General features: G+C 63.7%; 2 protein-coding genes across 13 annotated transcripts in view; both read right to left on the bottom strand.

The window, feature by feature from the left end:
* Positions 1-279: 279 nt before the first annotated feature.
* Positions 280-3,365, bottom strand: MDK (midkine). Of its 4 annotated transcripts, none has more exons than XM_061152772.1 (6): positions 3,162-3,365; positions 1,845-1,921; positions 1,572-1,739; positions 1,315-1,473; positions 922-987; positions 280-642 (listed from the first exon to the last, which is right to left on the bottom strand). In XM_061152772.1, exons 1-6 carry the CDS (start codon positions 3,185-3,187, stop codon positions 617-619), a joined length of 522 nt encoding a protein of 173 aa, XP_061008755.1. In that variant the 5' UTR covers positions 3,188-3,365; the 3' UTR covers positions 280-616. The 4 variants fall into 4 exon arrangements, with proteins under 4 accessions (XP_061008755.1, XP_061008772.1, XP_061008765.1 ...); XM_061152789.1 differs by lacking the exon at positions 3,162-3,365 and adding an exon at positions 2,904-3,032; XM_061152782.1 differs by lacking the exon at positions 3,162-3,365 and adding an exon at positions 2,228-2,313.
* A 196-nt stretch (positions 3,366-3,561) lies between these two features.
* DGKZ (diacylglycerol kinase zeta) overlaps positions 3,562-11,941 on the bottom strand; it is a 44,184-nt gene continuing 35,804 nt past the window's right edge. For all 9 annotated transcript variants that reach the window (XM_061152713.1, XM_061152723.1, XM_061152733.1 and 6 more), the window contains 18 exons: positions 11,705-11,845; positions 11,215-11,293; positions 10,961-11,016; positions 10,738-10,800; positions 10,563-10,636; positions 10,362-10,473; positions 9,708-9,907; positions 9,435-9,535; positions 9,265-9,344; positions 9,105-9,174; positions 8,941-8,981; positions 8,307-8,446; positions 5,867-5,898; positions 5,572-5,615; positions 4,993-5,113; positions 4,881-4,914; positions 4,530-4,629; positions 3,562-4,269 (listed from right to left, as the gene is read on the bottom strand). In XM_061152713.1, the coding sequence (XP_061008696.1) occupies positions 4,153-4,269; positions 4,530-4,629; positions 4,881-4,914; positions 4,993-5,113; positions 5,572-5,615; positions 5,867-5,898; positions 8,307-8,446; positions 8,941-8,981; positions 9,105-9,174; positions 9,265-9,344; positions 9,435-9,535; positions 9,708-9,907; positions 10,362-10,473; positions 10,563-10,636; positions 10,738-10,800; positions 10,961-11,016; positions 11,215-11,293; positions 11,705-11,845 (1,605 nt within the window). In that variant the 3' untranslated portion in view covers positions 3,562-4,152. The remainder of the gene's footprint in view (positions 4,270-4,529; positions 4,630-4,880; positions 4,915-4,992; positions 5,114-5,571; positions 5,616-5,866; positions 5,899-8,306; positions 8,447-8,940; positions 8,982-9,104; positions 9,175-9,264; positions 9,345-9,434; positions 9,536-9,707; positions 9,908-10,361; positions 10,474-10,562; positions 10,637-10,737; positions 10,801-10,960; positions 11,017-11,214; positions 11,294-11,704; positions 11,846-11,941) is intronic.

The following is an 11,941-nucleotide window of genomic DNA, read 5'->3' as shown; positions in this document are numbered from 1 at the left end:
GGGGGAGTCAGTCCTATTGTCTCCTGGGTTCCCTCCCCACCCCTGGCCTGGCCCCTGGAGAAACAGGACTGAAGGGCTCAGGGGACTTGATCGGGGGCACCCTTCCAGGGGTCAATAGGGGCCCCTGGAAGAAATTTTCATAACTGTTCTCCATGAGCTCTGGGGGGCACTCACCGCCAAGCCCCCAACCCCCTGAAAGCCACCGTTCCCTCCAGCCCTCTCTCTCCTCCATTGTCCCACCTCCAACAAATCACCACAGCAAACTCCCTGGGAAGGGGCTTTTATATATTAAAAGAAAAGCTTTTATTGGGAACAAAATGATATTTATTTTATTTATTTCTTAGTAATGGCATCCAGTTGGGGGAAAAAGAAAAGTGGGTACAGGGGAATCAAATCCCTTTGTGGGGGGGACTCAAGCTGCCCAGAATCCCTTGTCCCTCCCCACTTCGGGCACTTGGGGTGATGTGGGCAAGTGAAAGGGAAGAAGTAGGGCATGATTGATAAAGCTAACGAGGAGGCAGAAGGCACTGGTGGGTAACATCTTGAGCCTGTGGAGGAAGGGCGTGGGCCAGGCCTCCGGGTGAAGCCGGGGCTCCTTGGCATCGGGGCCTGGCCGCTAGTCCTTTTCTTTCCCTTTCTTGGCTGTAAAACAAGAAACACTGCATTAGCAGGGTTCGGTGACCCAGTGGAGACCCCCGCCCCCTCCCTGCAGCACGCACATTAGAGAAAACAAAATTCTGCCCCCTGGTGGTTCTCCATCAGCCCGCCGGGAAGCCCCTGGGCCAGGGCAGCCATTGTGACGCCCTGGAACCTTCCTCACTCCCCAGGCTTAGACTTTCGCTGGAAAATCGGAAAACCTCCCAGTTTCCCGTCCTCAGTCCTAGTCCCAGCAGCCCTGGAACACAGCCTCAGTCCCCTCACCTGAGAAGTGGGCATATGCCCCTCTGCCTGGTTGGCCTCCAGGGCTGCTGGGACTCGGGAAGGAGGCTAAGGGAGAGAGAAGTAAGGAGTCCTTCCCAGCTAGAAACTGCCCCCACCTGCTGGGAAATGACAAAGCCAGGCCCTTCCAGGCCCACTACCCTGGGTCCTAAGCCAAAGGCTCCAACAGAACCATTGACTTGGTTCTTATTTGAGCCAGAGTTTCAACCTCCCAAACTCCATCTGCAGAGCTCTCAGTACCACCCACCTAAGGTATCTCTGCCTACAGAAAGACAGTGTAGACATCAAGAAGTCACTGGCCAGTATCCACAGACGGCAGCTTCACCACTGCCTTCACAGGTGGGGGCAGCCACCCGTGACAACCCCGTCGCTAACCTTTGGCCTTGGCTTTGGTCTTGGGGCTGCAGGGCTTGGTCACCCGGATGGTCTCCTGGCACTGGGCATTGTACCGCGCTTTCTTCAGGGTCCCCTGGCGGGCTTTGGTGCCTGTGCCATCACACGCCCCCCAGGTCTCAAACTTGTACTTGCAGTCGGCTGGCGGGAGAGCGCGGGGGAAGTCAGGGCTGGGCAGCCTGTGAGGGGGCCCGTGAAGCTGGGCCCCTTGCCTACCCTCCGCGGGCACCCCACCTCACCTCCAAATTCCTTTTTCCAGTTACAGGGCACCCGGCACCGGATGCGCTGCGTCTGGGCCCCGCAGGTGCCCTCGCGGAATCCCACGCCGCAGTCCTTGCTGCTGGGGGTGCAGGGCCCCCAGGTCCACTCGGCGCACTCGCTCCCCGGGCCTCCCTTCTTCACTTTGTCTGCAACGCAGGGGAGCAGAGCTCAGGACCCGGACTAGGACTCACCCTTCCTGGGCTCCGGCCCCCCCAGCCCCCCGCCCCCGCCCCCCGCCCCCGCCGAATCACCTTTCTTTTTGGCCACCGCGGAGGTGAGCGCCAGGAGGGCGAGGAGGGCGAGGAGGAGGAAGCTTCGGCGCTGCATCCTGAGGGGAGAGCACGGGTCAGAGTCCCCCCCGCCGGAGGCCGCCGGCGTAGACCAGCCTCCCCTCCCCGCTTTGCCCCAGTTCCCAGGCCAGGCCCAAAGGGTCGGGCTGCTACTGCGGTGGCGGCGGACTTGGGGGGTCTGGCCTCTCGCCGCCAGCCCGGGCGCACAGAAGGAGGAATCTCCCCGGGGGCCTTCTGGAGCCCGGGACGCAGCTCGGACCCCCTCCCCGCCTCCGGACCCCAGATGGGCAGGCGGCTGGGGGGCCCGAAGCCGCCGCGCGCCCTCCGGGGCCCCGCACGCTCACTCGCTCGCTGCCCGCGCGCGCGGCTTCGCTCCCTCCCGCGCCGGGCCGTCCCGCTCCGGCCGCCGCGGCCCCTTTTGTCTCCAGAACCGGTCTGAGCCGGTCACATGGGCCCCCGCCCCCTCCCCCCCACCGAGGAAGGACCTGCCCCGCCCCCTCCCCTCAAACCCGCACCGCCCCCCGACCCCGGCGTCCCCGCCTCCCCTCCCTCCCCGCGCCCCTACCCGCCTCTTCCCGCCGCTCGCCCCACACCCTCGCCTCACCCGGCCCCTGCCCGCGGCTCTCAGACGCCCGGCGCTCCTGGGCCCCCCACCCTCCGATCCCGGGCTCTCCCGGCCCCGGGCCTCCGTCGGGTCCTCGCGCTCCATTCCCCGCGCCCCAGTCTGGCGCTCCCTAACCCCAGCCCCGGTTTGCCGCCCCCTTTCCCTCTGGACGCCCGCTTCCCTCCGCGGCCACGGAGCCTTAGGTGGAGGCCAGGAGTGGGTACGGAGCCGCGGGTGTGTCACAGGTCCCGGCGTGGGTCCCGCGTTCGAGCCGGTGTGCGGCTCTGTCCGCCGAGCCCCGGGTGGGTGCAGTGATGAACCCCTAGTCCCCCCTCCATCTCCCTGGACCCGCTGGACTCTCAGCGGCCCTTAGATGCTGGGGAAGGAGCACCAGCCCCCGCCTCGGCCGGCTTCACCAAGTGCGCAGGGAGATGCTCTGCTCCGTGTTGCGGAGGGGTTCGCAGGGGAACCCCAGAACAGCGCCCGGGTTGGGGGGCGAGGAGCGCGGAGGCCGCTGCGCTTTTCTGGGAGCGCAGGTTGGAGGGGGCGCGCGGGGGGCGGGGGGAGTTGAGGAAGGAGGAGCCCGCAGGCCGGGGTTTGGTTAAGACTTAAGAGCAGACAGGAGCCGTCTGAGAAGTTCCAGATCCGGCCCGGCAGCGGCTGCAAATGCCCACCCCTTGTGAGCTGGGACCTCGGGCATCGCCTCTTCAGGTCCCCGTAGGAGCCAGAGCGGTGGAGGCCAGGGGGGAGGGGGCTTGCCCAGCCACGGGGCCACCGGGCCCAAGAAACCAGGCCTGGCCCCTGCCCCACCTCTTTCACTTTCATTGTTATCATCCCAGCGGGAAGCGGGAAGCAGGAAGAAATCGGCTCCTCCCCCGGCCCCTGCGAGCCCGGCAGCCTGGCCGAGGTCAGGTCCCGGGCAGGCCCTCAGACCCCACCCCCGAACGGGAATCAGGAGCCCCTGAAATGGGTCTGCGTTCACGCGTCCAGTACCCCACCCTGCGGATAACCCAGCAGATCCCACTGCTTCAGGAACACCCCCCACTCCGCCCCCCAAAAAAGAAAAGCAGAAAAGAAAAAAAAATACACTTTACTGAGTCACACCCAGCTGTAAACATGTCACCACGAGAGAGCCCCATCCCAACCCCCAGGCCACAGAGTCGGAGGTGAAATGACTGTGTTTGGGAGGAGGGTCACAGGGGAGGTGCTAAGCAGGGCGGCGGGCAGGCAGATGCAGCAAAAGACCCCGGGTGGGTGGGGGGTCAGGGCAGGAGAGGGGGCTGAGCTCCCAGGAGCCTCAGAGTGACAGTCCCAAAGGGCTGGGAGGCTTAAGAAGCCTCTTTCTGGGGGCTCCCTCACGGGGTCTCTGCCCTCGCGGCTGCGGCCCCTGAACCCCAGGGCCCCCAATGCCACCCCCATCCCCCCTGCCCCGGGCCTGCCCAGCCCAGCCCAGTCCAGTTTCCTGGTCCCCTGTGAGCCTCCCTCCGGGTTAGGCTGCAGCCTCAGGGGACGGGGTGGGACTCCCCCAGCTCCTTAGAGTCCAGCCCTAGGTCTGGGCAGCTCCTCAGGGAGCAGCACGCGGCTCCTTCCCTGGGGCCCGGGTCCCTCTGCGGCCATCTGACTGGAATGCAGCAGTGTGGTGGCCAGGAGGGGGCTGGCCGGCCCTCACACCGCCGTCTCCTGGTCCTCCCGCTGGATCATCTGGTAATGCTGCCGGTTCTCCAGGTAGGCGGCCAGTTCCGTGTCCTGAGCTTTCTCAGCCCTCTGCCGGGGAGTGTCGCCCTGGATGGGGGTGTGTGGGGGGGTAGCTGCCGTCATCTCAGGAGCCTGTTGGCCCTGACAGACTAGAAGACAGGGCGCTTCCCTCGCGAGGAGCCGCCTTCTTCTGGCTCAGGCTTGGGGTCCGGGCTGTGTTGAAGGCCAGCTCTGAATCCCCTGAGGCTGCCCTCCCCTGGAGCCCCCTCTCCCACGGGCGGAGTTTGGGGAAGGGTAGCTCTGTGTCTGCGTGGATTCCTCCGTGCCCGCCCTGTCCCTCTGCTCACCTGCTGGTCGGTCTTCATGAGCGAGGCCCCGGCCTCCACGATGTAGTGGCAGATGGTGCGCTGGCCCAGGGCCGCTGCCTGGTGCAGGCAGGTCTCCCCGCTGGGGGACAGGGGCTGGCTGTGAACCCCATCCAGTCCTCTGGGCCTTCCTGTCTCCGCAGGGGCCATCAGAAGGGGCAGGACGTGTGGGGTCCTTGGGCAAGGTGGGGGGGTGGGGGGGTGGCCCAGAGGGCGACAGATGTGGCCAGGAACAGTTTTACGGGCTCTGACAGGATCCACACAGAAGGGCTAGATGGAACCTGGGTGGTTTCCAGGGTAACGGGTCCTGCCCTGCCCTGCCCAGATACTCACTTTTCCTCCACGGCATCAAGGATCTCAGTTGGCGCTGGGGAAGAGGGAGGGGGAGGTCAGAGAGGCCCGGCAGCCTCCCCCCAGCCCCGGTAGCCCCCGGGGCACAGCTCACCATGGTCCAGCAGGTAGCGGACCACCTCCTTGCTGCCGGTGCTGACCGCATGGTGCAGGAGCGTGCGGCTCCGCTCGTCACGGTGCATGAGGTCGCCCCCAGCTCGGTGCAGCTCCTGGAGCTGAGGGCAGGAGGCAGGGCAAAGCTGGGGCGCCTCGAGACCACCCTCCTTCCAACCACAGAAATGCCCCTCCAACTCACACAGGCCCCAGGCTCCCTGAGGTCTACGGGGGTCTTTTGGGAATGCAAGGGAGAGACATTGGGCATCTCTCATCCCAGGTGCCCCTCGATTCCCTGGGAGCCTTGAAGCCAGTGGTTCCTCTAAGACTTGCTCCTTTCGCAGTTCTGGGGACAGACGGACTGAGCTAGGAAGCCCCTATGGAGGGACAATGATTGTGGGTGGGGCGGGGCAGATTGGGACAATCACATGGAGACCCCCCCCCCCCCCCCCCCCCAGAGGGCCAGGTCATGACAGATGACTGCACCTCGACCGAGGAGCTCCCGGCCCAGCCAGAGGCCCCACTTCCTGGGCCCTGCTAGGGCTGCCAAGGGGAAGAAGCCCGAGCCTGGCACTACTACCTTACAGAAATCGTTCCTCCTGGCAGCCTCGATGAGCTCTTCACCTGCTCGGAACAGCAGCCTGTTACACTCTGGCATGGGAGGCCTTGGCTCACGTCAGTGCGTGAAGACGTGTGTGATGTATTATTGTGCAAAGCGGGCCTGAGGGGCACGTGTACCGATGGCTGTGGCAAACGTGACTATAGCTATGTTGGTGTGAGGCTGTGTATGGGCTCCACCTGGCCCCACCCCACCCCACTGAGCCTGGGTCATCTGACCAGGGAGAAAGCAGGGGCCCTGCAGGGAGAGGCCTCACCTGTAGGGGGCGCAGCGTCCCCTGGCAGTGACCTGCAAACAGAGCAGATGTGACAGGGTGACATCACGGGATGACAGGGTGACATGAGATGCGACAGGGTGAGATGTGACCGGATGTGACAGGATGAGATGTGACAAGGTGACATCACGGGATGACAGGGTGACATGAGATGCGACAGGGTGAGATGTGACCGGATGTGACAGGATGAGATGTGACAAGGTGACATCACGAGATGACAGGGTGACATGAGATGTGACAGGATGAGATGTGACGGGATGACAGGATGAGATGTGATGGGATGACATGAGATGTGACGGGGTGACATCACGAGATGACAGGGTGACATGAGATGTGACAGGATGAGATGTGACAGGATGACAGGATGAGATGTGATGGGATGACATGAGATGTGACGGGGTGACATCATGAGATGACAGGGTGACATGTGATGGGGTGACATCACTAGATGTCAGTGACATGAGATGTGACAGGTGACATGAGATGTGACGGGGTGACATCACGAGATGACAGGGTGACATGAGATGTGACAGGATGAGATGTGATGGGGTGACATGAGATGTGACGGGGTGACATCACGAAATGACAGGGTGACATGAGATGTGACAGGGTGAGATGTGACCGGATGTGACAGGATGAGATGTGACAAGGTGACATCACGGGATGACAGGGTGACATGAGATGCGACAGGGTGAGATGTGACCGGATGTGACAGGATGAGATGTGACAAGGTGACATCACGAGATGACAGGGTGACATGAGATGTGACAGGATGAGATGTGACGGGATGACAGGATGAGATGTGATGGGATGACATGAGATGTGACGGGGTGACATCACGAGATGACAGGGTGACATGAGATGTGACAGGATGAGATGTGACAGGATGACAGGATGAGATGTGATGGGATGACATGAGATGTGACGGGGTGACATCATGAGATGACAGGGTGACATGTGATGGGGTGACATCACTAGATGTCAGTGACATGAGATGTGACAGGTGACATGAGATGTGACGGGGTGACATCACGAGATGACAGGGTGACATGAGATGTGACAGGATGAGATGTGATGGGGTGACATGAGATGTGACGGGGTGACATCACGAGATGACAGGGTGACATGAGATGTGACAGGATGAGATGTGATGGGGTGACATGAGATGTGACGGGGTGACATCACGAGATGACAGGGTGACATGAGATGTGACAGGATGAGATGTGATGGGATGACAGGATGAGATGTGATGGGATGACATGAGATGTGACGGGGTGACATCACGAGATGACAGGGTGACATGAGATGTGACGGGGTGACATCACTAGATGTCAGTGACATGAGATGTGACAGGTGACATGAGATGTGAGAGGGTGACACGAGATGTGACAGGATATGTGACAGGGTGACATGATGAGATGTGATGGGGTGACAGGGTGAGATGTGGCAGGATGTGACAGGGTGAGATGTGACGGGGTGAGATGTGACGGGGTGACATCACTAGATGTCAGTGACATGAGATGTGAGAGGGTGACACGAGATGTGAGAGGGTGACACGAGATGTGACAGGATATGTGATGGGGTGACATGATGAGATGTGATGGGGTGACAGGGTGAGATGTGGCAGGATGTGACAGGATGAGATGTGACAGGATGTGACAGGATGAGATGTGACGGGGTGACAGGGTGAGATGTGGCAGGATGTGACAGGATGAGATGTGACAGGGTGACATGGCTACAGCACAGGCCCAGCTTGTTGCCTCCCCAGCCCCAACCCGGGCGCCCTTGGTTCATTCAACAGTTTATTGAGTGCCTCCTGCATGTCAAGTGCTGTTCCAGGCACCAGCAACACAGCCATGAACAGGACAGGTGGAGAGCTTGCTCTCAGGGAGCTTACATTCTAGTCAGAGAGACAAAGTCAGACAAACGAGTAAACAAAGTGTTCTGGAACAGCAGGAAGTGTGGAAGAACAGGAGATTGGGTGGTGTGATGGAACAGCAACTTCAGGGGGGGCTCCCAAGAGACTGCGGAGAAGGCACACCCAAGCTGAGACGTGAGTGGAGGGTGAAGATCGGGGAGGCAGGGACAAGTCCGGAGGTGGGCAAAGGAGGCAGCAAAGATCGGACAGGTGAGTGAGGTTGCACTGCAGTGGTGGAAGAGGGTGCCGGTGCCCAGTGAAGGGAGCAGGGCAGGGCACGTGCCCACAGGGTGCTGGGGGAGAGCAGGAGGCCGGGGGGCTGCAGGGCGCTCTGACGAGGGTGGGGGTGGCCGGAATGGAGCCTGGGTCTCTGGCCACCGCAGCAGGGTGGATGGTGGCTGGTGGGGCAGAGGGCTCGTGGCCTGGCTGCGGCCGGGGTTGGGGGGTTCAGTCAGCTGCCCTTTGGGGTAGGGGGGGGAGGGTTGGCTGAGGCTCGGGACTCACCGGGATGTGGGGGAGCAGGGCGAGGTGGGGAGAGGGGATGTGGGGGTGGGGAGGTCAGGCCGGGCAGATGCCCCCAGCAGCTCAGGGTCCAGGATATAAATCTCGTCCTGTGCAATCTCGGTCACGTAGTTGAGGTGTTCCTACGGGGTTGGGGGGGAAGGTTGGGCTGAGGGTCAGGGCCCTGCAGGGCAGCCGATGGGGGTGCAGAGGGACGCCAGGCCAGCAGACCTGGAGAAGCTGCAGCTGTGAGGTGGAGCACTGACAGGGCAGCCAGGCCTGGGCCCTGCCAGCCCCCACCCCAACCCCAGCCCCCTCCTCTCCCCTCCTGCCCTGGAGCCCCTGACCTTGCACAGGGGGCCCACCAGCTTGCAGCCCCTTCCCACAGCTAAGCCTTTCCTGGGTGCCCGGCCTCTGACCCAAAGCGCCTTTCCTTCTGTGTCTGGCTGGAAGACGCCTGTGCTTTGAGGCTCCCCCACAACCCAACCCCGCGAGTCCAGCTCCCCGCCGTCAGCACCGTCCCTGTGCACTGCCCATCGGCAGACACGGGTGTACCCGGCCGTGCAGGGCGGCCAAGCAGGACAGGTGCCACGGGGCCCAGAGCCAGCGGTTTCCAGAGCAGATCTTGAGTGCGTACCTGGGCCCTGTCGATTCTGTAGAAGCGGCTGGCAGTGGTGGCTGTGGAGAGAGGGCTGGCTGAGGAAGGTGGCCCCCTGTCCAGGCCTGGGTCTCCTGCCGCCACCCCCCCCCCCAGGACTGCCAAGGGAGGAGGCAGGCCCCAGCCCTTTGGGGGCCACTCACCATCGAGGAAGCACCACTTGGGGGACAGTTTCTGGCACATCGGGGACTTGGCTCCAGCACCTTCGGGCTCCTGGCAAGAGAGGCAGAGGCCGGGGCTGGAGGCCACCAGAACCTGGGCTGGTGGGGGCCCCTGTGGGCAGGCCCGGGCCCCACCCCTCACCTGCCGGAGCCTCTCGATGTGGGCGCGGCATAGCTCCAGGTCACTGTCTCCGGGGACCACCACGGTGCCCAGTGGCACGGCTGGAGGACAGGGCGGCCGTCAGCAGCTGGCTGCACCCCAGCCCGGGCCCCGCCCCTCAGCGCCCCCTCCCCGCCCCGTCTGCCACTCACAAGCCTCTTTGAGCTGCTCCTTGTCATAGTGCAGGGCCTCATAGTCGTGCATGCTGACCCTGCTCACCTGGACTCGCAGCTGCTCCGGCACCGGCTGCTGGCTGCAGGCAGGGCGACCACACGGCGCTCGGCAAGGGCCCTGCCCGAGCTGCCAGTCCCCGCCAGGCATCACACCACGTACCGCCCGCCCCAGCTGCCCCAGGGGAAACTGAGGCTGGGGAGGGGCAGAGTCTCTGGGGCCCCGGGCATGTGGGCGGGGCGGGGGGGACGCACTCGCTGTGCAGGGGGGCGGCGCTCCGACGCTTGGCCTTCTGCACCATGGTGGCCTGGTTGCGCAGGGCGATGCGGATGCGGGAGGCTGCAAGCTTGCAGGGCTCGCCGTCCACCTGCACCGGGATGGCTTTGGACGTGGTGAGCAGCACCTCTCGGCACTGCGTCAGCCGCTCGCCGTGCCCGCCCACCTGCAGCGCGGCCTGTGGGCATGGGAGGCTCAGGGTCAGGGGCCAGGGGGCGGCAGGACCCTAGGCTTTCCTTTTCCCAGGCCAGAGAACAAAGTGAGTGATCCCCCACCCGACAGACAGCAGAGGAGGGTGAGACCCCAGCCAGAGAAGGGAGGTGAGGGCAAATTCTCCCGTCCTGGCCAATGAAAAGGAGGCTGGTGACCCCCTTCCATTATTTTTCGTTTTTTGTATTTATCTGGCTGCTCTGTCACGCAGGCTTAGTTGCCCTGAGGCCTGTGGGATCCTACGTCCCCAGAAGGGATCCAACTCGTGTCCCCTGCATCGCAAGGTGGATTCTTAACCACTGAACCACCAGGGAAGGCATCCCCTTCCATCCTGGGGCCAGGGCCAGGGCCAGGGCCAGGGCCAGGGCCGGGCAGGCCAGCAGGCCTGGGGCTCCAGGTGAGCCCCGTGCTGGCTTACTCACCAGGGAGGTCATGGTAAAGCCGATGACCTCGAGGTAGCCATCGTCGTGCCGCTGCGGCTCGAAGTCGTGGTGCTCCCCAGGGTGGCCCCAGGGCATGGTGCCCGCACAGTACCTGGAGGGGACGGCACCGCAACGGGCTTCAGAGGACAGGCATGCAGGACAGGGACAGCAGGGCTCCCCCCCGCGCCCTCCCCTCCTCACCTGGGGATGTTCAGGAAAACAATACACTGGGGCTTCAGGTCCTGAATCTTGGGGGTCAGGTCAGTCCCATCACACTGCAGGCAGGAACGGGCGGAGGGGGTTGAGGGCCTATGGATCCAGGGGGTCTCCCTCCCGCCAGACCCACCCACCCTGCCTGCGGGCACAGCCCGCTCACCACCACGCGGATGTGCTTGGCCAAGTCCTTGGAGCTGCCCATCAGGAAGTCGGAGAAGGCTGTCTGTGGGAGACAGAGGGCGTCACCATCTGGTAACGGGGCATGTCCTTCCCGCTGCCGTGCAGGGGTCCTGAGGCCTGGTGGACACGGGTGGGTGGGGGCATGGGTGGGAGAAGAGGTGGGCGTGGCCACGGTGGGGCGTGGTGGCAGGCCCCAGACTCACCCCGGCGTAGAACATCTTATTCCGGAAGCGGCTGTTGAACTTCTCCGGGTTGGCCTCTGGGTGGTGACAAGAAATAGGGGACAGTCAGCTGCTCTGAGCCTGCTGGGGCTTTCCAAGCTGGGCTCGGGCGGGAGGGCTGACGACGGACGAACGCTTTGTACTGGCAGGGGCGAGGTCTGGCCGTCTCGGGGCCCCTCCTGGGGTCCCACCACCACCACCACCACCCGAGGCCTCCTCAGCAAAGACGCGCCCACCTCGAGACTCGTGGAACTCCAGGGTGACATGGGCGTCAAAGCCCAGGCTGAAGTAGTTGTTGAAGACATCCAGAGGCAGCTGGAGGAGGGCCAAGGGACAGGCATGAGGAGCTCCCGCACGCACCCCGCCCCCCCCACAGCCAGCTCTGCAGAAAGGGGGCCGAGGCCCGGCCTTCTCAGCTCCTGGGGAGCCCCACCGAGCGCCTGCACACCAAAGCAGCCTGGCTTCTCTTCCCAGGCCTCACACCCCCCCACGACCCTCCTCCGACGGGCCTCATGCGCACCAGGACCTGGTTCTGCTCGCTGCTGAGAACCAGCGCTGCCTGGCGGTGGCAGGCGCTCAGTAACGTGTGCCGAGAGGCTGCGGACAGCTCTCTCATGAGCTGAAGACCACACCATTCCCTCCTCCCGAGAAGATGCTGAAGTTTGGTTACATGAAGACTTGCCCCAGACCCCAGACACCCCCAGCACCCCTTCCCGGCTGACCCACCCGGTCGGTGGCCCCCTCGTCTCGCTCCTCGGGCCCCGCCTCGGGGTTGGGCTCTGCACGGAGGTCCCAGCGGTCCAGCTGCACCACATTGCCCTCCTCCACGTGGGACAGGATCTTGGACACAGGCTCGTCGGTGTAGCCCTGGGCGGGGGGGCGGAGAGGCAGGAACTGAGCTCCCCCGGGGTCTGGGCCCTCCCCTGGCACCCCGGTCCCCCACCCCCGGCTCCCTGCCCCGTC

The sequence above is a fragment of the Dama dama genome, chromosome 1, assembly GCF_033118175.1.
Source record: "Dama dama isolate Ldn47 chromosome 1, ASM3311817v1, whole genome shotgun sequence".
NCBI classification, from domain to species: Eukaryota; Metazoa; Chordata; class Mammalia; order Artiodactyla; family Cervidae; genus Dama; species Dama dama.
This window is presented reverse-complemented; position numbering and strand designations above follow the sequence as displayed.

Excerpts from the sequence above, each read along its gene's own strand:
- MDK (XM_061152772.1), bottom strand. The coding sequence starts at position 3,187 with ATGCCCGAGGTCCCAGCTCACAAGGG. Across the intron at positions 1,740-1,844 it reads CGCGGTGGCCAAAAAGAAAG|ACAAAGTGAAGAAGGGAGGC; the intron begins GTGATTCGGCGG and ends CCTGCGTTGCAG. Across the intron at positions 1,474-1,571 it reads CTGGAAAAAGGAATTTGGAG|CCGACTGCAAGTACAAGTTT; the intron begins GTGAGGTGGGGT and ends CTCTCCCGCCAG.